The sequence below is a fragment of the Pezoporus occidentalis genome, unplaced genomic scaffold (genome assembly GCF_034315485.1).
Source record: "Pezoporus occidentalis ecotype Australia unplaced genomic scaffold, CSIRO_AGI_Poc_V1 ctg164, whole genome shotgun sequence".
Classification (NCBI taxonomy): domain Eukaryota; kingdom Metazoa; phylum Chordata; class Aves; order Psittaciformes; family Psittacidae; genus Pezoporus; species Pezoporus occidentalis.
In genome coordinates this window covers 2,893,530-2,919,691 of record NW_026913466.1, presented here as the reverse complement: position 1 = coordinate 2,919,691, position 26,162 = coordinate 2,893,530, and the positions used below count along the sequence as shown (strand labels likewise).

General features: G+C 37.8%; 1 protein-coding gene across 2 annotated transcripts in view; it reads left to right on the top strand.

Annotated features, from left to right (window-relative positions):
• CLSTN2 (calsyntenin 2) overlaps positions 1-26,162 on the top strand; it is a 322,557-nt gene that overhangs the window by 260,545 nt on the left and 35,850 nt on the right. For both annotated transcript variants that reach the window (XM_062613220.1, XM_062613219.1), the window contains exons 6-8: positions 3,840-4,025; positions 8,735-8,983; positions 9,551-9,672. In XM_062613220.1, coding sequence (XP_062469204.1) covers positions 3,840-4,025; positions 8,735-8,983; positions 9,551-9,672 — 557 coding nt within the window. The remainder of the gene's footprint in view (positions 1-3,839; positions 4,026-8,734; positions 8,984-9,550; positions 9,673-26,162) is intronic.

The following is a 26,162-nucleotide window of genomic DNA, read 5'->3' as shown; positions in this document are numbered from 1 at the left end:
CATTAGAAGTCTCTAACCACATCTAAACCTGGTTTCAGGGAGCAGCAAGAGCAGGACTACTCTGTAAAGGAAGGGAAGCCAGCAGTCAGTTGTAGTAACAGAGCTGACAGAGCCTTCATCAGCAAGGTTAAACCCCTCACTCAACTGAGGTCAGCAGGGCAGACCCAGAGATGGGGGCCAGGTTAAACCAAGAGCCCAGATCCTCAGGCATGTTCCTGGGGAGGAGGCAGGTCTCTGGAAGTCAGTCAGGGATAAGAGTTAGGATCAAATCACTGAGCAGGTCCATAGTGATGAGGCTGGGCTGTCAAGCCAGAGAACTTCTCCATGGGTTCACTTTTTGATAAAAGGACCCTATGGCCAGTGCTGTGACTGAGCAAGACTAGCACCCCTACAGTGTTATAGGTCAGGCCATGACTGAAGTCCTGGGCCTGAGCTTGAAGAGAGCTCCAGGATGCCCCAGATGAAGCTTATGGAGGCTCACTAGGACTTCTGCTGGTCCACTTGGGGCTCTGACACCCAGCTTGCTGCAGGAAATACCTATTATTCTTCAGAACTATTAGTAAAATACCTGTTATTATTCAAATGCAGTCTCATAACAAATAATAGCTTAACCGATGCTGCTGTTGCCTATTTTTTAGATCCTTATATGTTTATCTTGCATAATTCAGCACCATTAGGCCTTGGGGTTTTGTCATTTGACGGAATATTCATTGTCACCAATTCATGCACAACTCCTCTTACGTTCTGGTTCACTTAACTCCTGCAGCAGCAGACTTTACCATTACTATCATGCAGTAGCCCAAATTTCTGTCTCTTTTTGTTGTTTATTAAACTCAGCATGCGATGAAAGGAATGGTGTTTATGGATGTTTCCTTATGCTTGTGAGATCTGCATTCAAATCTCTCCACAAACCATGGTGCCTTATCAGGGCTTGGGAAGTTTGTTTGAGTCTTGTCTTTGCTATGGAGAAGCTTTAACTGGGTTGGACTTCCTGATTATCATTTGCTTAACAAAACATCATATTTAACATGCCTAAATATATTTGTGGCATCAGATTTAGGAGTCCTGTAATTTGTATGTTACACACTTGTAGATTAGCTGTCAAACCTAGAAATGTTTGTGGTTTGATTTTTTAATGTTGCTATGGGACTATTGGTGCTGATGCAAAACTGTCTTTTCTCCCTTAAAAAGAAATGAACTTGAAAGATAATTTTAAAGATTATTTTTCAGTGTTGGTTAAGAACATTCATATTTAATGTGTACATATATATGTGCACATATATATGTGTGTGCATATGTATATTATATGCTTGCGTATGTTGATTTAAAAATAGGAGGAAATAGAATTCAATAAAAGATGTCCTAAATTGTATTTATGCGTGTTATTTCTGGCATTTTTGTCTGTTACTAAACACACACAAGAAGCATGATACTAGCTGCTACTTAAATCTTTGCTTAATTTCCTCCCTAGCACAGTACGTGTTGGCTGGCACTGGTAGGAGCTGTGGCAACCATTGCAAAGCTGCATACCTGGCTCCCAAGGGAAAAAACATTTTCTTTCTGTCAGTGGTGACCGCTTGACCCTTCAAAAGTTAGCAAATTGTTTATAGAAAATAATATTCTGGGCAGCACACAGTGACATTGATGGATTCTGGAAGTAGCATTCTGCTGATGCTTGCTAGCTCATTTGTGGAGTTAACTAGGGGACACCCTACCAAACACACTGCTTTGTAAAATGGCCAATTTCACGAATGGGAAACTGCCTAGATAACCTGAACAGACCTGCTTGTTCTAAGTAGTTCAGGATCTTCACAGAACCACAGGTGTTTAAGAAAGGGCCAGGCATATGTGCAATACTAGTCTGTCTTCTAACTTTCCTTTTCAAGGCATAGCAGATGATCCATTTTAACATTAACAATATAATTTAATAATGTTAACTCAGTTTTGTTTAGCCACAATCTCCCTCAAGAAGGAGTATTCAGAATTCTTTGCAAGGTCTGTGGCAAGGCTGAGATTTCCTTTCTTACAAGTGAAAAATGGCCCTTTTCAGAAGTTTTGATGAGGGTTAACCAGGAACCGGGGGAGCAGAGCACATGAGGTGATTGTACTGTGTGCCTTGGGGACTTGGGTTTTTTCCCAAATGGAAATGGAAATATTTTAAGTGAGTTTGGATTGGTTTGGGTTTTACATCAGCATAATTTGAGTCCAGAAATAGAGAGAGAATGCTGCCCAAGAAAAAATGTTACAGAGCTGTTACCCTGTGCCTGTTTCACTAAGAAGTCCTTAATCTTTTGTTCAAAGTAGAAATTCAAATAGCAAAGAACCAAAGCATGTACTTTTTGGAAATGTCTTATGGCCATTGATGTTTCACATGTGGAGAATGCCTTTTGTACAGCAGGTATTTATTGAGGTAGCTGCAACATCTGATAGTCAGGCAATGTGTGCACTTTTCAGTAGATTCATGGTGTTGAAAGAAAACTAGTTTTGTGAAGACAGTGCACTGCTCCCCCAAATATCAGTGTACAGCATCTAGAACTGTGAGGCTGCTGTTTTGAAGATACAGGGAGTTTTAGAAATCATGATAAGAAGTGTCTCTTTTGGCAGAACTACAGAGACATTTATGATCTTGTTTGAAATGCCTTGTGTATAGTGGTATTTTTATTCTAGATTGTTTCAATTTTCAAAGTCGTAGAAAAGTGTTCAATGAAAAAATACTTCAGCAAAGCTGTCAAGTGTGTAAAGTAAAAAAAAAAAGGGGGCAGAATAACCTTTAGCCAAGTATCCAGCTGGCGCAGATAGGACAACGGGAAATGACTTTAAATTGACAGATGGGAGGTTTAGATTAGACATTAGGAAGAAGTTCTTCCCTGTGAGGGTGGTGAGGCACTGACAAAGCTTGCCCAGAGAAGTGGTAAATGCCCCATCCCTGGCAGTGTTCAAGGCCAGGTTGGACAGGGCTTGGAGCAACCTGCTCTAGTGGAAGGTGTCCCTGCCCATGGCAGGGGTTGGAACTGGATGAGCTTTAAGGTCCCTTCCGAACCAATTCTATAATTTATGAATCTTAATATATTGATTCTTTGAAAATATGAACTGTAAAGATAGCTGAAATGCATGTTTTTAAGTAATGCTGCTTGTTTTGCTTTTTTCTGAAGCAGGTTTCAAACACCATAATTAATTGGATTTAAAATTGAAATGCTTCAGTTGAGAAGCATAGTGGTATATATGGCTTGTCCAGGTGGCTGCCTGAGGCAGGTGATTATTGAAGTGTTGTGGGCTGTGAGACATCTGCATAAGCAAAACCACAGAAGAGTCAGTTCTGGCTGAAAGTGTGAGTAGTGCTTTCAGCTGTAACTTTCTGTCATTAATACTTCACAATGGTAGTAAGACATTTGAGGACAAATGGCACTGCAGATGTGTTTTGGTCATGGTCCAGTGAGACTGATGTATATAGCCTGGTCTTCGGAGATATTCATTCTGTGTCACAAAACTATGAAATCTGACCAAATTCAGTGCAGCAGCGAGCCTCCTCCCTTGTAGTCTGTCACAGGACGTGGACACTGGAGATCCAGACTATTGCCAATTAGCACTTCTTGTCAGGGTATGCATGTACTCCATGCCTGTGTGACCCTAGCAGCAGTACTATTACTTTTAATTGAGCCCGACACCCTTCTACAAAGAATGGCAAAATCCAGGTTTTTTTAGGACAGTAATTTACTGATGCCGGGTTCAAAACTTTTGACTTAAGACAGTGACCTTTAAGAACAATCTGTCATTTAAAGCTGTGTAACTCCCTTCCCTTTTTTAATCACTCTTGGATCTGTTTGTGTTTTTTTTTCCAGACTGGAACAAACGGATTGAATACAAGCCAGGTTCTGGCAGCAAACCTTTGTTTCCCAGCATTCATCTAGAAACCTGTGATGGACCAGTGTCCTCAATACACACCACCATTGAATTACACACTAACTACATTGGAAAGGGCTGTGATCGTGAAACATACTCAGAAAAATCTCTGCAGAAACTGTGTGGTATGGACATGGCTTTCAGTTGATATAATGTTGTGTCAGATACATAGATATGTCATAAACTGCTTCCTTGTGACCAGTAAGCATGCAATATGTGGATTTAGCGCAGCTGCTCGTTTTGGATTGTGGCAATGAAAATGAAGGGAGGGGTGAAATTACAACTGGTGCTCCATTTTTTTCTATTTTTTTCACTGTTTTTCATGCCTTTTCCATCTTTGCTTCAGTTGTTTTCCTCTCCTGTTCCTCTTCCCTTCTCTTCCCCCATTTTTCTCTTTCCTCATTTCACCTTTTTGTTACCTTTTTTCCCCTTTGCCTATAATAATGATGCGATGTGTAGAGAGATTTTAGGTATAGATTTGCCATCATAGAAAGACCATAGGGTATAATGAGAATTTAATCTCATGTTTCAGTCTTCCTGACTCAGCTTTCTCTTCTGCTGCTGAGTACTTTGTCAGAGTCAAAGCAAACAGGTAAACATCTGGGGCTGTCATTTAGGCAAAAAAACTTAAGAAATGTGAATCTGAGAAAAGAGAGATCCCAGTGGAGAAAGGTTTCCTTATTATTTTCTACCCTTTCCCTGCTTTTTGATAATTTAGTCTAAAAGATACAGATAGTTTTTGAAAGGTAGATGAAGTACTTGAGGATGCTGATATGATCTTGTGACTTTAAGATCATATATACAGCAGAGCAGTGGCCACATGTTAAGCCATTCATCTTGTGCCTTTTGAGATATGCTGTCTCTCCTCTTGTAAAATCTTGTCATCTTAAAGTCCACATCTGAAGCCCTGATGGTTTGGAACATTGATTTTCATCTCCTCCAAAATGTCTCTTTGCCTAGATCCTGTCTGAGCTACAGTAGCAAATGTTCAATTCTTCTTTTCTCTTTAAATGCATGGATTTTTGTTTGGGGTACTCAGGTGTATGGCTCGCATTTGCTTTGATAACCACACAACCATGTTGTAGATTTGTTAGGATCAATGCACCAATCTCTAAGAGAGTATTTTGTAAATTAACATTTCTAGCCAGCGTTACTAAATAGTTAAAAATGGAGAGCCAATTCCCAGGGAAAAATAGTGTGCAGTTGTTATTGCCAATTACCTGTGGAGATTGGGAAAGTGAGGTAATGGTGAGTGACAGGAGTAGCCGCCTAATAGAATTGGAATATTTTCAACTTTAAAATTGTTTAGTTAAGATTACAGAGACAAGTGTCATTTTAATCCTTGTATCTTTAGCCAGCTGACTGAGATCCTAGAAGGAGGAGGAGAATGCCCATCTGCCAACAGTATTCATCTTTATCATGTCAAGGCTGGGGCTTGATTTCATAAAATACTAGCATTTTAATAAAAATAAGTATGCTACAGCTGAAGTCAAGTATTTTGCCTCCTGTAAGAACCTGTATTGGCAGCAAAAAGAATGTTGCTTTGTGCCTGATACAGACTTGAACTGCAAATGGCACAATCATTTAGAGCAGATCACTATGTACAAGATCAAAACTACGAAACGATTACATTGACATAAAACTCTAATAAGAACCATATCTGACGATATTATCATTTGAAGTGTAGGGATGAAAGTAGGTACCTTCTACTGGTATAAAATTCCATCGTTGAGGAAGATTGTGCAAAGTCTGAGGGGTTCACTTTGTAGAGTGTGGCTTGATTACTTTACCTGCTGACACTTGAGCAATAAAAGAGGCTATTTCAAGTCTTTCTCTTTTTCTCCTGAATAAACTAGATTTTTCCCAGTACTAGCCCAGTCTTAATTCATTGTCTGCACTTTGTTTAGGCCTAAGGTGGTGAAAAAGCAGAACTATCAAAAACATTTCAGGAGGTCTGTCAGTGCCATTGTGGAAGTTGCAGGTAGCCTTTAAGCAGATGGACAGATGTACTGTCTAACGTTACTGCTGAGCTTCCAGTTTTCACTCAGCACATCTGTGAAGGAACAGGATGTAAAGCACCTGAGAGAACATATAGGATGTAAAAAGAATATTTAAATGGGGGGGGGGGAATTCTCACTGCTGAAAGATATTGTTTTGTACGTGGTTTTCATATCTTCATACAGAAAAGCAGGTAGGATAGAAGCTCGTAGTAGGAATTTGATAAACAAGTTGTAAATGACAGTGAACTTTACATCAAACTTGCATTTGGACTGGCTTACACTTGGTGCTTAGTATTTATTGTCATCCTTAATGTAGAGAGAACTCTTAGGAAAACAGGTTATTTCTGGAAATCAGTTTTCTCCCAGAAATTACCTTATTGTATCTAATGGTTGAATGAAAAAAAAAAACTTTGAAAAGGAAGAAAAAACTGGGTCACTTTGTTTCTCTACCAGTAAAGCTGCAATTGCAGAGAGAATAGAATTAAGGGATTACAGATGAGTATTCATCTTTGCCATATAAAATGCAAGATGGTCCCTCTGTAAATAAGGACCCAGTTTATAAATCCTGTGCTCATTTCTTCATTTATCTGTTGGAGAGGTAGACAATTCAGCTGCCAATGACAGTGCATTAAAATTAATTTTTACAGGCTGATAGCAAACGAGAAACTGAAATACGGAAACACTGAGTATCAGATTAAAGGCCATGCTACAGCTATGAGGGTAGTTCCTGGCCTCTCTCCTTTACGCATGTTTGTGTAGCTTTGTAGGACACTCAGAGAAAGTTCTTCATCTGACTGAAAAGTACTAATTTGGGCTTAGCTTTATTTGGATGGTTAACTTAGAGCTGAGCCAACAGTCTTGTCCAGTTCAGCAAGCAGCATCAGTATGTGCTTATCCTGGCACAAAGTTCACAGCACAAACATGAAGGGTGGAGAGAAGAGTTTGGGATGCTGATTAAATTTATTAGGATTGAAACTATCATTTCTACCAGCTAAATCTCTCAAGCACATAATCCAGTGGTTGTTCTCAGGGCAGGGTAAACGCAAGTTCCAAAGTAACCCATAAATCTCAAAAAAGTATGGGCAGACAAATTATAACGTGTTGAGCTTGGTACTCATTAGCCAAATGCTTTTACACAAGTCTGACCTTAAGTTGGGAACATAAGGTAGTTGAGCATCTTGTTGAATCAGTTTAGCAAGCAATATGAGACTTCCATTTTGGAGTTTTCCCACGGACTTATTCTAGTGGGAAAATAGATCTTTCCAAATTTTTATGCCCAGAGTACATAGAATGAGGGAGGGATGAAGCTTCTTCATTGAGCCCATAGTTTACCTAATATAAGCATGTGCCCATTTAAAAGCATATTTCCTTTGATATACACCATGGTGCAAGCAGTTTCTGTTCCTTGTAAGTTTAAAAAATGGCCATTAAAATCAACACAAAATAAAGTAATTTTATTTTTTAGTGGGTTGAATTAAAAACAAAAAGAAGGAAGTTTATCCCAAATGGTGCCATCTGGATAAACTGAGTTTGATGTATTCCTGTTCATAACATCTGTGTGTTAAGCAATGCAGCGTGATGTATTATCCAGAATGGCAATTTATGTAATAAATATACTTTGTGCTCAAATTCTAAACTTACAGGTGTTAGGCTTGCTATTACTATCCCTTCAAAATAACCTCATTGTACAGTAATAAATTTTGGAGAATTGTTTTAAGAAATTAAGTTAATGATAGGAATGTTTTCTTATCATTACTATAATACTTTTTAAAAAATCCATAGAATACAATTCCACACATTCTGGGCTTAAAATGCTGGACTCCTTCAGAGCATTGGGATCCTGTTTCTCTTCTTGCTGAAGGAGGGCGAGATACCTTACTGGTTGTGGTTTGTTCTCTATATTTTCAATTTGCAAAGCATCAACAAGAATACAAGGGGGGTTTGGTGCTTTGAGAAGCATACTTTCTGCTAAATGCTATCTGTCACCAGCTAAGTAATGGCACTGGGTAGCTCATCAAGTTTTTTTTTAAGTGTCTGACAGTTGTTAAGCTGTCAGAAAACCCAAAGCTGTAAAGAACTGCACTGTTCTATCAGAGCTTGGCACCGCAGTGTTTCCATTTCTGGGTGTTGCTTTTTTTCCCCTCAATTAACTCTAACAAAAAATATCATGCAGCTGGAGACCACGTTGTTAATGGTTTACTTTTGGGATGCAGGGGGGCTAATCTGAATTTTGAGTACCACTTGAAGTTACACATGAAGTTACAACCCTCATGTATTTGCCAGAAGCCAGCGTTAAAGTGGTATTCGGTTTAGGGTCAATACTCTGTATGCATTGACATGCATACCACCATTGTTGTGAATATCCACAGCTGTCTACTGGACATTAGGTGACTTGTCCTGCATTTATCCCCACTGTACTGTATTTTGCAACAGTTATCCCCACAGACCATGTATCTCCATCCTGTCAGGGAGGGAAGATGTAAAACTTCCCAGCTGGATGTAGAGAATTTGGGTTTAGTCTTAGCAATTCTTGAAATAACTGAAGAAATGTCCTTAATGAATTTTAGAAAATAATGAGAACTTTCAAGAAAGGACATGTTAAAATATCTTGGATAGTTTTTTGTGCAGTACGTTTATTCTAAAGAACTTTTTACTGGCTTATTGTAGTCAGTATTCTACAATGTGTGAGGGATATAACAGTGAAGCTAGTAGGACCATTGGAGTAGTAAAAATAACCTGAAGAGTGTGAATCAGAACCCTAGCCAATATTAAATTAATCTTCACTGCTTTTTTATTAGTCTCTCATCGTGTTATTCAATATAAATCATTTGCAGGAGCTTCCTCAGGTGCCATTGACTTGTTACCATCTCCCAGTGCAACAACTAACTGGACAGCTGGGCTTCTCATGGATAATAATGACATGATTTTTAAATTTGATGGAAAGCAAGGAGCCAAAATCCCAGATGGAATAGTACCGAAGAATTTAACTGATCAGTTCACCATCACTCTGTGGATGAAACATGGACCTAGTCCAGGATTAAGAGCTGAGAAAGAGACTATTCTCTGCAACTCTGACAAGACAGGTCAGTCTGTGTATTTAAAAATTGTTAGGCAAAGGCCATACTGAAGTTTGTGGAGTGTTACCGTTGCTCATTTAATCTGGTCTGAAAAAAAGTTACTGAAATCAGTTGGTGCCACTCCAAGCTTTGCCGACTTGATAGCTTATTGAGGGGACTGATATCTACCCAGGTTTCAAGCTCTGGTTCTCTTCTTGGGTAATCTCTATGAACGCATTTGTAGATTTGATAGGAACAGTGGATAACATAATTATGTTTAATTTTTCTTTATTATTTAGATTGAGAAAACCAGTTCTAATTCTGCATTGAAATTTGTTAGATTAAATATTGATTTGAATTTTGTTAGTTTTAATGCAGTAATAAGCAAAACTAATACAGTGTAATCGAGGAAGATGCTTACAATGTGTGGCTTCCCTGCGAATGATCCATGATATTGACAAAAGTCAATTCTTTGTTTTTTTTTTATTTGGTTGGGTTTCTCTCTCAGGTATGTATTGTTTTCAGACACATACACCTAAACAGAAGTGTTTGTGGTAATTCAGATGACCAACTTATCACCATCTTACGTTTCAGAGATGAACCGGCATCACTATGCCCTGTATGTGCACAACTGCCGATTGGTGTTCCTATTGCGCAAAGACTTTGATCAGGCTGACACCTTCCGTCCCGCGGAGTTCCACTGGAAACTGGATCAGGTACCTATGGTTTTCTCTTTTCTTTATCCATCCTTCTCTTCACCCCCTTTAGAAATGACAGAGAACAACACAAATGCTTGCATAACTGCTTGGGGAAATCGGAAGTCTATTGCAATTACGTGGCAACTTGTAAGTGTTGTGACTCTAATTGGGATCCACATAAAAAGAGATAAAGGATAAGACTTAGTTGAGTTATTTTATACAGTAGCTTTTTTAATGGAGTCATTTCAAAAAGTAAGTAGAAGTTTATATCCTTTGGCAATAGAGACACAACATTGCATATAGTTCCCTAAAAGTTCTCCATCTATCACTAAAAAAAATCTACTTTATCAGCACAGTGGAAGACATGGAAACCTTTTCAACAAAGAGTATGCTGACACACACAAAGGCATTTGTAATATATTGTAAATCTAATCTGCAGACTTTTACATGTGCTGTGCTGTATGTAATTTCTTCTTATTATGAAGTGTATATTTCAAGGAAATTATTATTAAAGAGATAAGAGTTGCCTTTCATAGATTTATTAATTCTAAGCAGGGTAAGGATCATTTGGATGAAAGAAGAGAAACATCAGCAAAGTAGTATTTTCTCAAAGCAAGTTGCTTCATATCTTTGAGTTTACACTATAGTATTAAAGACGTAGCTATAGGAATGGTTACTTTCCTAATTCACCTTCAAAATGGATATAAAAAGATAATCTTTGTCATGATTATCAAATGAATGTGGTAAGAAATTATGTGATGATCATAGCACTTGCTTTTAATTTCCATTAACCAGTTTGGAATCAGTTTCTGCTGTACTTGATCTGAAATCTTGCAGTGTCTGGAAAGTGGTAAATTTACATTAAAGACTATTGAAGATTCTGTCACCTCGGTTAATGGTGTTCTGAGTGCTGAAGATGGGTTTGTATTTCTAACCTCTATAATAAGCATCCAAATTAATGCTAATACAAATTTTATGTAAACTCTTTTGAATGCAGTCAACTTCTATATCCTTGCATGAGAAAAGACCAGTGTCCTCTCCATAAATTAAATTTGTGTGTAACTCCTGTAACTTAGCCCTGACAAAATACTGGAAAATACACAGTCAAAGATAATTTTCCATTGACAGGGGATGTATTTGATGGTGTGAAAGAACTTTTTCATCTCTGCTGCCATCTACAATTACTTTATTTTCATTTTCATACTTTTTAAAAAATTAAAAAGAAAAAATATTTTTTCTTCCTTATTTTAAAAAAAGAAGACATCCTGAACTAGCCTTTTTTCATACCAAGCATACTGTGTGTGTTATTAGCCTTGCACTAGCATTTGATTCACATCCATGTTACTGGTCAGCAACATATACTCTTTCTATTTCTGCTTTGACAGTCTTATTTCCTTGCAGAAGTGCTGCTCATCTCAGAAATCTACTTCTCAGTGGTCTGTCGATTTGGGAAATGCATTGTGCGTGAAGGTTTATTGTTTCAAAACAACATCCTAATTGTGTGTATCTAACTAGTTAAGTACAAGCGGCGTTCGTTCTCTGACAAGGGATAAAGAATACCTTGAACAAGTCTACAGATTCTGTCTGAAATTAAAAAAACCTAGGGGAGTTTCACAGCGGGCAACTTCCCACATCCTCAGCTGATATTTAAGCAAAGTCCCAGATACCTGGTAACAGGAAATCACTCATTCTTCGTGATATAAATCCTAGAGAAAGAAAAGATTTCAGCTAGGGATGACTGAATAAGTCCTTGGAGGTCTTTTAAGATTCAGTCGATTGTACTCTGTACTATGTTTCTGGAGAGAAGTTATTTTGTCAAAGCCATCTCAACAACAGCATATACTAAATGTAGTCCAAAGTAGTACTTGACAAATTAACTGGTTTTGATTGTGTTGTTTGGGTCTAAACTGTGTATTTTATTGTCTGCAGTTAATCATTTGTATAACCTAAAATATGCTCCCAAATTATAGCACTTCAGCAAAGCTGATCTGCAGCTGGGCACTGAAAAGAGAACCTTCCTCACTACATGATGGAAACTAGAGATAGGAAAGATTGTTCAGGTCATATCATTAATTTCCCTTCATTCAGATACTGTTAGTTGATTTTCACAGCATGTTTTCAACTGCTCTTGCTAGATGATAAAGAATGTAAGACTAAAGTATAATAAGTTTTGTTGTGTGTTGTGTGACCAGACTTCCATGATGATTAATTCTCATAGTGATGCTGTTATAAGTTTTGTCATGAAGGCACCTGGTGAAAATTACTTCCTTACCTTTTCTCAGGTGCTCCATCTGGCCTATATGGTAGAGTAAGTTAAAAGACAGTGAAAACTAAACATACGTGAATAATGGGCTAATAAAACTACAAATTCCTCTGGATCTCAGTATGAAAAGAAGCTAGAGCTAGATTTTCACCACCAGATGAAGTGCTGTAGATGTATGACTGGTTTTATGAGAATGATCAGAACTTACATCCTCCTCTTGCACCCAGGAAATAATGATTGTGGGGTGGGGTCTGGTAGGGGCCTGAGCTTTCTGAGCTCCATAGAGTGCAAAAGTACCTTGGATACTAGGGAGTTGGTAACCTTCTTAATACACATTTGTGATCCCGTTTTCCTTCAGCCTTCTCAAAGTCCTTGATGCGTGCAACTGGAGGTCAGTTTATCATGAGATTATGTATATTAGAAATGGAGTTCTGTTGATATGAGTGGGAAAATGTTCATTAATTTTACCAAGGGCAGAACTTCACCCTAGAGATATAAAATAGGTGTTGTCGTGCAGGAAAAGCCTCTGGATGCTCATTTCTGCTGGAAGTTATTGTGTATTCCCCATTTCTGGCTAATATAGTAAGAACTCAGTCCTCAATTTGTGTAACTGTTGTTTTCCATAGCCCGCACGGAACCAAATCAGAATAATAGTTTGAATAGGAATCAGTGTAGTCAAGCCTTTGGTGACAGTGGAAAACATAACATTTAATAGGACGATGCACAGTGTATTTCACACTCATGGATATTACATTTCTCATACTAATACTAGGAATAGTCAAGCTAAGAGGTATTTTTCTTTCCCCTAAATCAGCAGAATAGAAACACTTTTTTTAAGTGGGAGAATGGATCTTAGCCAGGGATGAGCATTTTTTTTTTAACATACTTGTTTTTATTCACATTGGGAGATTATTTTCTGTTTTATACCCATGTCATCATCTGAAAGTAGTCTTCCAGTCCAGAGGCAAAATTCATACCGATCCCATTAAAAAACAGGGAATACACTTGAATGATCTGGAGTCATTCTAAGTCAGCAAAAAAACAGATAAGCATGCAGAAAGTTATTTTTTCTTTTCTGAGATGAATTGCTTTGAATAATCCAAAACAAGCCTGCAGTGTTTTTTTGTTGTGGAAAAGCCCCAAACAATTACTTCCATAATAGGAACTAGAGAAAGAGGTTTAGGTAAATCTGAATATGATGCATCCTGTCTCAGAGTGTGCACATGGATGCTGAAGGATCAAGGCAAGGCCCCCCATTTTCATTTAACCACTTGACTGACCACACCCAATAGGGTTTTGTGCCTGCAGAAAGCAGTCTTGTCCAGTCAATCGCTTCATTCCCATTTACTGTTTAAAATAAGCTACTGATCAAGATAGAACAGAAACTGACTTTTAGAGAAATGTATATTACATAGTAAGGGGGCAGAATGAAAGGGATTAGGTATCTGGAGCTTTTCTTAGTTAAATTAGCTTTTTCCATTAAATTACAGTGTCTATCAATGAAAGCTGCTCTTATGTGCTGGGTTTTTAGACATTGGTTGGTTGTGTGAACCTAGTTTTTGAGAAGACAAATACATTATGAAAGCCTCAGGTGGCCTCCTTCTTGAGAGGCTCAGAGGGGAAGAAAATGAGTGAATATTTGTGGAAAGTACATAGTATTCTCAGGGTTAAGGGTTCATGGAGGAGATAGGGTGGTGCAAGCTTCCATCATCTCTGTTCACTGAATCACATCTGGATAAAGACCTCAGGCTTGGCAGTCACATAGTTTCCAACATGATGCCCTATTGAAAGGTAATCTTTTTTTATGATGGAGTTCAGTTGTTCATTTTTACTCAAAGCTCAAAAATAGTTTCTTAACGCTCTTCACTTATTTTACAAATTGATATGCAGACCTGCACTGCTTTATGCATTCATTTTTAATAGAATCACAGAAAGCAGTAAGTTAGGTGTTTTCCTACAGAGCCAGGAAGAGATTAATGATAAATGAATCATGCTAATGCTGCAACAGAGATGAAATAAGTCCAGGATTTAAAAAGTTTGTGCAGCATCCACAGCATCCCACGTCTTACATTATAGGCCTGTCTGTTCTGACACAGTTTATTTACCAGTTTCCATCTTTAAATGCTATTTTGACAAATTTTTATTCAACATCTTGCTTCGAAACAACTTTTGTGAGCGCAAGGATGAGTCAGCAGTGCTGATAAATTCTTAGATTCCACTGAAAGAAGCTTATTTAACATATAGGTTTTATATATTAAACATTTTATATATTAAACATAAAAATATATTTATATATATATTTTAATACAACTGCAGATTACCACTAATTACAAAATCTTGACAGACAAATCAACAGTGGCTGACAAGAACTTGCTTTACGATACAGAAGATTCCTTTGGGCCAGCTCTGAAGTATTCCCTACAAATAGGCCTGGGTTTGTGCATTTCTGGTTTCTGCAGTCAGCCTGGTGTGCAATGCAGTGACTGGTCTGTGCTTCTGTAGAACTTCTGTGACCATAAAGTAATGAGAAGTATTATGCTCTTAAAGCATACTGTGGGAAGACCCCCAAATCAATTCAATTTCATACATAAAGACTGTCTTGATATGGAGTTATTAATACACATAAACAAGCTGGAGTAAAGTGTCTGCTGGCTTGCTTTGTTTCTACGGTGCTCTTGGAAATCTAGAAATACAAAGCCTGGAACAGAAATTCCCAATCAGACTACACACACAAATGTGTATTGTCACATTTATCTTCTTATTTATTGGCTAATTTTAATATTTGTATTTTACACTGTCTCTGATTTACTAGTTTTGCCACCAGAGTCTGTGCAAAACATGCACAAATTGTTCTGGAAACATTGCTGCAGAGCAGGATCTGTTACTTGGGTGAGATTGCATGTTAGGAGATAAATACTATGTGTTATAAATAAATACAAATTCATTTATCTGTGCACGAGCCGTTTATTGCAGCCTTGGAGCCATGGTTTCTGGATGCCCACAGTTCATAAAATAAGTATGGTGTTATTTTCCCATTGATTTACTTTCCACATCTGGATAGTCTGTTGTCAGTAGCAAGGCCTAGAAATGCGTATGTATAAGCATGTGATGAAAATCAAGTAAAAATGCAAAACTGAGTAGCTTTTTTGTTACACAGTTACAAAATAAGCACAGGGTGCTGCATAGCTGTAGTTACTGAACTTGCTTGCTTAATGCAATTTAGCAAGAAGAGAGGTGGATTATAATAGAATTATTTTGTCATGACCAAACTATGGATCTAATTTACTAAGACAGACTGAAGTTACAGCATGACAGCACAAAGACATGCTGCAGTTACAGTACATAATTAGGGCTTTCAGATGCTTTATCTGTCAGTATGATTAAGGAATTTCATTATTTAAAGCTGTAATTAAGCCATCCGTGTTCTTGAAACCTGTTGTGAAAATAAGTATTACGTATTATGAGTTTCAAGGCTACAACAGGAGCTCACAAATCAGTTTGCAAACTCTCATGCTTCACTGCAGTGTTGTCACAATGCAACAGTGAGCATACCTTATAGAGAAAGCTTCTTATATGAAAGCCAAATACCTAATTTTTTTAGTGCGGTTATTTTCTCGCATCCAACAAGACAAGGGGAAAAAATCCTCATTCCAGGATTTTTTTTCATTATGCTCTGGGAATGCTGGATATGACACCTAAGAGTTTCATCACACACTGCATGCGAGTGGTTATAATGCCAGGTTGGTGACTGTGTACCTTTCTCTGAGGTTAATGGGGTCTCTTCTTATGGAACAGAGGGTAGGTAGACAGTAGGAAATAGCATGGTCTTACAGGGAAGCCTTACCTAGGCAGTATCCAAAGCAGAATTCATGGCAAGAGAGAGTTACCTGCTCAAGTCAAAAGCAGGGGCTGGTTTGAGAAGACATATATTAGTAACTGGGAATTCTGGCAAATGAAATAAGATGGTAGATCACATTTTGGTCAGATCCCAGTGAACTCAGTCTGCCACACTTAGCAAACTGAATGGAAATCTTCTATTGTGGTGCTGTCCATAAACTCAATTTGATACTAGACTATTAAACTGAAGAAATCAAATTCTTTGCTACTGAAATATGCATTAAACTGGAACTATTCATCTTCCTGGTTTTAGCCATTAAATTTTATTTTCTTATCTTTATTATAGAGATTGTAGTGGATGTACTTGGTGCAACCTTGGCAGAGAGATGTGGACTTTATATATCCTTGTAAAATTCCTTCGAGCCCTGTCATGTGTGACCTCTCTAATTAATGCTTGGTATTTTTAATTGTATTATTATGGGTGCTGATGGTTTAATTAAACTTATGTCAGTAATTTATCATGTGAAAGTGACCATATAAACAGCTCCACACCTAAGACTGTAGGAGACATTTAGTTTTAGTATGGATTTATCAGTTCTCACTGTACCACCTCCCTAGGTTATCAAAACCAGTGTTCTTATATCCAGAACTCTTGGGATATATTAGGAATGACTCTGGTAGGTAAATTAAATGTATGACTTAAAAGATTTTAACGAAAGATTAGTTGCATTTTTCATAAGGAGCTTTACTTTTTCAAGATACTGTCTTAAGATACAGATTTAAAAACTTTCAGGAGAATTGGTATCTACTGGCTGTTTTGAACTATTATAATATTAGTGGGCTTATTTGCTAGAGAAAGTGCAAAATTCCTGAGGGCTGTATTAAGTATGTGCAAAGCTTATAAGCCAATACCTCCACTAGTATAAATTGGCCTTGTTCTCAGTGCAGCTGATACTGCACTGGCTGAGAACCTAAACCTTTGCTTTCTTACCAAACAAATACATGCTCTGTAAGAGTAGAGGGAATGTCAGCAGCTTTTCACTAAGGATAACTGTGCAGGTTTTTAATTCAGTGCCTCTAATTAGGAATGAATTCTTCAAGTTGTGCTTAGATCCGTGAGCTTTGCTAGAGCATGACAGAGCCAGGATTACTTCAAAATTTAACATTAACCAGCTGATTATGTTACAAATAATTGTGAATCCATTTATAGTATAGTGCTGGCTAGAAAATGGAAATCCTTATGAATAATTTCATGGCTTGAAAGCATTTGTTACGTTAGAGTCACATATTCTTTGTAAGCTGGAAATGAATCCTCAGAAGCTTCCTAGGCAGGCAAAAGCAAGATCCTCACTTGAATTTTCCACGAGCAAAAATTGTTTTCCAGTGAAACTAAGTTTCTAAGCACAGCTCTAATGTCAAAAATTGCAACTTTATTGAATCATAAATTCAGGACAATTACTGACATGCTTTAGTATTATTATTGATAGCTGTAATATTTTTATTAGTCTTAACTATTTTCTCTTAGTATTTGCATAAATACTAGTCATAACAATTCAACATCAGTAAATAAATTTGCAGAAAGAAACATCGTACCTGTTGCACAAAGTTCTACTTTGATGCTGCATCATACCTTCCAAGTTAAAGTATCCTCACAGCAGTCACTTCAATTCCTATTTCTAATTTACTTGTAGCTGCTCAAAAAGAGATGGGAAGCTGCAGGCGGGTAGTGCACAGATTATTCCAGGCTCTGCACTTGTGTTCTTCCAAATGGACAATTAATGGTATTCAAGACACTGAAGAATTTCAGTGTGTTTTTTTTCAAGCAGTTAGTCAGGGTTCAGGCTCTTGCTAAGTTATTTTCCAATCTTTCAGTGACTGTTTATTACAAATTCAGCCTTTTCCCTTTCAATTTGTTTACTCCAATTAACCTATGGACTCAAACTTGTTCAGAGCAATTTACTGTTGCTGTTGTAATTGGATAGGCAACCTGCATGGCATTTTTCTAGTCTGTGTAAGTGGCCTCAAGCCTGCTGTCTCTCACTGAGGCATCTCTGTTGACATCAAAGGATTTGGATGCACTCCCAAGTAACAGTTTGCCATAATGCTCCATAGCCCACACAGAGACCCTGGTTTCAAATTCGGTCTTAATTTTCTGTCTTCTGAATTTTTAACTGAATGTGGCTGTTTTAATGAAGATTCTTGTAGTAACTTTTTTGCCCAGTGCTCAGCTAAAGTAAATAGATTAAGAATTAGGATCACAGTTAAGTGTATTACAATTTAAACAGAAAATGATTTTATTAATCTAACTCGTGTGTGTGTGCAGTAGAATACCACACTACTTTGGATGCAAAGGTAACAGGAAATGCTCAGTTTCCTTCAAAAAGGAAGGAAATTCAGACCTTTCTGAATGTCATACCCAGATTCCTTGCAGTACTGTTCTTCCATTCCTTGGCTGTCACTAGTTCAGGTGGACTGATTGTGGTTTGATGTCAGAAACACACAGCCCTGAGCTGTCATACAATTTACCTATGGCTTTAAGTATTTAAGCAGTTTCAGTGGTCTTCATTAAACTATCAACATGCTTACATATAATAATATGTATTTTTACATAAAAAAGCCATTCTAATTTGAAATTTTAATGGCAGTTTTCATACATGTTAAGCAGTTTGGTTTTGTTTGGAAATTGGGCATCAGGAATCAGTCAAGAAATAAATGCCCTGACATTAATCACCAGCTAATTAAAACACAACCATGCCTTTCTCACCCACCTTTCCATTTTATGTTACACATAGCAGTGCCTTAGACTTATGGAAGCACATTTAGCTTGGTAGAGTCTTACAAGAAAAGGTTTTATGCAAAGCCTTTAATTGCTTCCCTTGGAAGTTTTCAGGAAAAGCATAAAGTCATTTCAAGTGTTCACCACAAAGCTTTTCATAAACATTTGGGAAAATAAGTAATCCTCTGCTTTCCTAGAATCACAAAATGGTTTGGGTTGGAAGGGACCTTTAAGGTAACTCATCCAGTTCCAACCCCAGTGACAAGAGGCAGGGACACCTTCCACTAGATCAGGTTGCTCAAAGGTTGCTCAGATTTCTTTTTCCTCATGACCTTGACAGCTGGGTGACTAGCCGTCTTTTCAGCATTTGAAAGCCTTCTGCAGTCCTTCAAGTCAATGAATCGGTTATTGATATACATGGACTAAGGTATCTTAGACTCATCGCCACAAAAACCTTTATCCTTTAAAACTGTGTAGACTCCAGGCTTAGTCCTGCTTTAATTCCCACATGAAGCAACATTTGCTTGAAAATTTGAAAGAAAATATCAACAATTCAGTATTTCTTGAAATTTGCACACCAAATGTATCAGGCTCTGCTAAAAATGTCTGAGTTCCAAGTTGTGGAGTTGGTACTTTTAAGCTTTGATATAAAAAAGCGTGTGTGTGTGGAGCTATTGAAACAACTGTGAAAAACATCTCCCTTGAATTCCATGCCTTCACAAATCCTGTCTGTCTATTCCAGTTTCATGACACCTCTGCTAACATTTTTGCTGTACTTACAGTTTAAGAGCATCTTACAATAATTATTTATTAGAAATAGTCTAATGGGTCAGATAAGTGGTGCGTAGTCAGTTGCAGAGTGTCTGTGTCTGAGCTGAAGACACGAGGTATTTGACAGCTACATTTTGAAATAGTTTGTAGAAACTTAAAAAGAAATATTTTTTATTATTTCCATATTTCAGTACAGGTGGTTAGTCAGCTCAGAAAACTAAATGAAAACTTCACTACACTGAATTATTAAAGCAGTCTGTTGATGTATAGTTGTATCTGTATGCATTGGGAATTAAGATTATGTCTACAGTAAAAGAATATTAAGTCTTTATGTATTAATGGTGTCTTAAACTCACACCTGTAATTTGAAAATCAGAATACAAACAAGTCTTTTGTAGTAGGCAGAAGGAATGCAAGTACTGCTTTTCTGTAATCGTTTCAATGCTCTAAATTGAGAGTACATGATTAATTTGTACAGTCAGTAATGTGTCTACTTAACCTTATCAGCAATAGGAATGCTACATAGAAATTAACAACTCCTGTGCACCAAGACTTGGGTGGGTGTATGCTTGTTGTGCACTGGGGGGGGGACACAACGCCCCACACTGTTTGATGCTCTCTTAGATTGACTCTGATAGTTGGCTGCCCCAGAGAATTGCCTTTTCTCTGATTGTAAATTAACTATGCTTTTAGCTGTGATACTGGTATGACAGCTACAGTGTAAATGTGATTTCTCACACTAAGTGCATCCTGTCTTCATGCCCTTCAGACATGTTTAGTCATCATCAGGAAACATTCAATAAACAAGCCCTTTCAGGAGCTTCAGAATCTTTTCTTGTAGAGCAGAAAGGTGAAAGGATAAAAAGTGTTAAATAAAAAATAATACTTAAAGCTTATGATTCAGAAGATGCTTTGTCATACTTCAGGAGTAAGAGTAAATATTAGACAAAAAGAAATCTCAAAAGGAGATACAGATCTCCTCCACACACCTCCAGGTACAAATAGATAAGAGATACAGGGTTACATATCAGAATATACTTGTGATTTTTTTTCCCCCATAAAAGGCAAAAATGATAATTTAGGTTTTTTAAAGCAAGGCTTTATTTTCTAGTAATGGTTTCATCTGCCACCCATTAATATCTCTAAGTGTGCTACTTTCCTGAGTGAAAGGGGGAGGGAGGCATTTTTATGTGATCTTATTTCCATAAAGTTTTCTGTACAAAATCATCAAAAACCTCAACCATCTCAGATAACTTTTGTTCACAGCATGGTTAAGGTTCAGAAAGAACGTGAGGCCACATATTTGCTGTGCAGTGGTCTACAGGAGCACAGGCTCAGTGGTGCTACAGAGGATATTGATACCAACCACAGCAGCGCAGTCACTAGCCTTGGGCAACTGAAGTAAATTCTGGGAGAGTACTGTAATGATACATGGATATCCTTCATTAATATTTCAAATAGGCTTCAGTTCCTGGGTGCGATCTGCCCGTATGTCATGCTGTATGTACATAAACCCAGTTCTGATCTCTTCTGATCATTGTTTAGAAGGAAGTGGTCATACAACTGAAGATGTCTCTCATGCATACAGAGTTCCCAGTTTTAATAACTCCGGTGTGTAGGGAATGATGAAAGTTTTGTATCTAAGATTAAAATCGGAACCTGTGTCTTTCCATTTATCTTCTGGAATTATCTATATTTACAATGATTTATGGTCTTGACAGCAGTGAATAGGCTAAATCAGAATTGTTGGGGGCATTTTGGTCTGTAAGATGTGTGTTCAGAGGAAAATTATTGGCCAGAGTTACTTTTACTATTGATTTGGCATACCTCTGTATGGCCACAATTAATTTAAAAAGTATGTAATATATAATATATAATTTTAAGAATGTTTATTGGTGCACAATCACTTCATAGCCTTTTTTCCTTATCCCTGTGCATGCTTAATCTGTTCTATAAATTAATTTTTGCATTCAGCACACAAAATTTAAATAGACACAAATGATTTGCAGTCCCTGAATGGAAATGGAGCTGCAGATACTAAAATGGTGGTGTCGATCATGAACTGATGAGTGCTTTACAAAAGAAGCAATACAAATTCAATCTAATCCTCTCCATGAGGAGTAGTACCTCTGAAAAAGTATACAGCTGGCTCCTGAGTCTGACAGGGAGTATTGGAAGGGAGAAAAGTAGCAGTGAAGCAACAGGGTATGTTGAACATGAGGATCTCTGAATTGTACAGGAGAAAAATGGAGATATAGTTCCGGCTATAAAAATATAAAAAATGAAGGAACTACTGGAAGATGCAGGGGAATGTGGTGAAGAGAGACGGGTGGAAAAGATGGTTGTAGATAGAAAGGAGAAAATGAGTACAGAAAGTCAAGAGGAGAGAGGTTGATACAGAAATCTGTGCTTTGTTTCCAGTTAGTCGTTTTGGAGAAGCAAACTGTACTGCTGATACCTGATGAAAATGGAATCACTGAGTATCTGCATTCCTTCTCTTCATTGTGCAGTTGCTATCAGCAGAATCACAGCAAAATGCAAAGGAACAAACTTGCAGATAAAATAAGCCTTTATTTGTTTCTGGTAAAAGGAACTCAAAACCAAGTATTGAATGGGTAGTTTCATTTTGAAGAGATGTTTCATTTTCAACATTCTGCTGTGAGGGGTTTCATCCCCAATTTTATCCCAAGGAAGTATCTGCTCTTGTAAGAGTTCCCCACCAATTAGCTTGGGTCTATTCTAATACACTTCAGGGGAGCATACTGGCCTTTTTGTCCTCAATACACAGATTCTGTTTTCCTCCTTTCTTTAAAAAAGTGCTACACAATTTTGAAAAGATCTGAACCATTTCCGCCCCATTTTGACAAACAGAAGAAGGTGTGGGTTTCAGTGCTGGCTTTGGGTTTCCCTGAAGAGCCCATTGTCCCATTTCTAGCAGTAGTAATTTTATTTTAGGAAGATGTCTGTAGTCCCGCAGCCATTTTCCAGTCAGCAAAACAGTGCTTCACAGGGGAAATTCCAGCCAGCTCAGCTGTCAATACAGGTTTGAACTTTCAGGTGATTATTTTAAAGATATCCACAAAACTTTAAGGGTTTGCGCACCACTGATACTGAAAATTTATTCCCACGGTCTATTTGTTTCATGTCCCTAATGTCAACCCAGGACTATTCTGGGATGTAGTTCCTCAATGCTGACTTGTTTCCTCCCATAAAAGCACTAAGAACGTGATTGTGATTAGTACTGAATGCTAGTTATATACTAACTAAATAACAGCATTCCCTGGCAAAATCACAAATATAGCTGATAAGTAATTACCTCTGTGAGGTATGTAGCATGTAATCAGCCTTTCTGCAAAGTGCCAGCTATGTAATTAAAGGCCCAGCAGTTACCGTTTCAGTAAAAGACTATGCATAATATTTGGGTTGTATAATTTCCTGACTTACCTGGGAGTATAAGTACAGAAACATGGTTACAAAGCTATTACTCAGTTTACAGAAATTACTCAGTGGCCAAGTATGACTCATTGCCGCCTTTTATCTGCAATAAAAGCAAAATAGCATTTTCTTTTATCTGCATTATGTCCTAATTACCTGCCGGAACTGAAGTAAATAGAAGAGTAATATGCATGGGGAAGGAGCGTCTCCCTCTCATGTCTTTCTGCAGTTACAGCTAACTACATCTCAGACTACAGCAATATTCAAAATCATCATAGTAGTGGGCTCCCGCTAATAACACTAAGTGATGCTCCAGAGATACCCTCTCAGTTTAATGTGAGAGTTGTGTAAGAACAGGAATTCTTTTATCTCTGAGTTGCACTGTGAACCTTCAACACAGCACATATCTTTCAAGTAAATCACCTTTCCCAAAATGTGGAAATTGTGAAAGGGTGTTTAATGCCTGTGTCAGCTATATCTTCCTTTGCTGAGTAGGTTTAAAGCAGCCCTTGCAAGTTTGCAAGCAGTGTCAGTACTTCCTTCAGAGGCAGCAAACCTTTGAAGAGAGATGTGGCAGGTGATGGAAAGCCTTCAAAGAGCCAGCAGTCTCATTTTCAGCAATAGAGAGGTCATTAGCCCAGGGGAGTGTTCTGCCTGGGCCTCTTCTGTTCACAGAATGCCCAACCCAGGAATCCTGCTATATCTCACCTACCTGGTGGTAGGTGAGAACTGAGGTATCAAGACTAGATATTTATTTCATGAATAAAGAATAGCACATAGCACTTCCTGTGGGATTTGAATAGATGAGCGCTTTGGTCTAACAAAATAAGTGATGTGTGAAGGTGGGAATGTGTGAGAGACAGGAGGAGGAGGAGGGAGAAGGTCACTTCAGAATCCAGTTTTCAGAGATCACCTAAATGTTTGCCCTCAAAAGCAAACAAGCCACAACTAGACTGTGTTCTTTGGAGTCTAATTTGTGTTAATCACACTCTCTGCACCTTCATAACGTCTAAGTAACTGGCTGAAACAAGCACTATATTTGTTCAGACACCAACAGCAAGGGAAGGATATATCATCCTATTCTGAACAGCAACAATCTCCTTTTCTCTTAGTGCATCCTCCTTAAAAAATACTGTTATTGACTACCCCTTCAGGAGTGTGGCCAGGCTTCTGAGCTGCCTGAAATCTCAGTCCTTGGAGCAGCAGCAGTTAAGACACCTGACTTAAATGTAACCTTTAATATTTGAGTATTAGTATTTCAGTCAGGTTTTTATAAAACAAAATAATTTAAAAAACCCACTATATTACTATTTGAAAAGTAATTTGAGAGGATAGGATGGCTTGGTTTATATTAACACTCATAGTCCTTTCTTTAATTACATATTATTACTGAAAAGTATTTCCTTGTTTTCTGAGCAAATACTGCCTGTTTCCGGAGGCAAGTTAAACCTGTGTTTCATTTAGTTCATGAGCAGAACTCCATTTGCAGGCCACACACAGCACTGAGTCCTCAGAAGAGTGAAAAATAAGTTCATTGCAAATGTCTTAATAGAAATATCTATTAGGCAGAATCCCTGCACATATCATCTGAGCAGAAGGCAGATCCTGGAGATCAGAGAAAGTGCTTTAAATTCCAGATAAGATTCAGAGATGAATGATGAGGCCTCATGAGTGAAATAAAGTAAAATTCTACATACGCTGTCTTGAGGTGTGAATAAACTCACCGACCGAAAGGTCATTTCGGCTACCTATGAAGATAGCTTGATCAAAAAGCCCAAACTTCTTTTCAGTTTTGGTTATACATCAATATTAGAAAGGACATTAGTAATGCAGAAATGTGAAACTAACACAATTTGGGCCTCAGTGTACATGAAAACATTATCCCTAATCTATCTGGGCACTTCTGATTGATGTATTTACAATAATAATGTGTTCCTTATGGAAATAAAAGTTACATATGTTTTAAAATCATTAAAGTTAAAATTCAAAAATCTAATTGAAAACTTCAGTAACATAATCTTAGTCAGATTTCAGGTCTCGGAGTATGAAATAAATGAGGTATTTGGGCTACTTCAGTTAGGTAAGAGGTCACAGGATTTAGCAGGATTACTTCTCCTTCCCCTCTACTCTGCCCTGGTGAGACCCCATCTGGAATATTGTGTCCAACCCCTCAGTTCAAGAAGGACAGGGAGCTGCTGGAGAGAGTAAACAAAGATGATTAAGGGAGTTGGGAAAGACTTGGGTCTTTAGTTTAGAGAAGAGGAGACTGAGGGGTGACCTTATAAGTGTCTATAAATATATAAAGGGGGAGTGTCACAGGATTCTACTCAGTGGCAAACAATGATAGGACAAGGGGTAATGGGTGCAAACTGGAACACAAGAGGTTCCACTTAAACTTGAGAAGGAACTTCTTCTCAGTGAGGGTGACGGAACACTGGAACAGGCTGCCCAGGGAGGTTGTGGAGTCTCCTTCCCTGGAGACATTCAAAGCCCGCCTGGACACATTCCTGTGTAACATTATCTAGGTGTTCCTGCTCCGGCAGGGGGATTGGACTAGATGATCTTTTGAGGTCCCTTCCAATCTCCAGCATACTGTGATACTGTGATACTGTGATACTTTTTCAACCCTTAGAGTTATTCTTACTTGGTAAGTGGTAGTAATGTGCTTGGTTGGTGAATAATTCTCAAAGACTGTATCTCTCTAAGTCCTTGCATTTTAAGTCGCTGGTCATAGATATAGACGTTTGGATATATAACATTTATAGCAGTTTCTATAGTTTAGAGATGTTTAACAGAAAATTTATACTGAGAAATCACAGCACAGATCAATATCTGGCATATAAATACATTTAAAAATTATATGAGCCCTTGAAAGCTGAAGGCAGAAAATTAAGCTTGTACTGTTTATTCTGGCTGAAATTTTGGCTGTTCTTTGTATTTCTCTGATTCAGTTAGATAAGGGTTGATTCAGCTTGATTTTAAAAGAATGTTACCATGTTTCATTATTAGGTAGAAAGTGCATTCATCTCAGGATATTGATCATTCTTCCACTTAGAAAGAAGCAGTTTCGCACCCTGATAGGACCAAGGAAATATTTTACTGAGCCTGACAAGCTGCAGCATTTCATGGTGGGAGGTAATAATGCCTCTTTCTTCCTTTCTTTTCCTGCTCTCCACAGCAGTAGATTTCAAAGGGCAAATCCATGCGGACAATGCCCATCCTGCATTTCTGAAGCAGTTTGTTATCCTTAGTATTATCCTTAGTAAATTTATTCTTTTATATGTGCAGGTAACTCATTTGTGGAATGTTGATATGGTCTGCAAATAAATAGCTGTAGCCATCAGATTGATTGCTAGCCATCAGAGCACCTTGCAAAGACCATCGGCATAAATGTCCCCTTTAAAATGTAAAACATTTGGGAAGTAG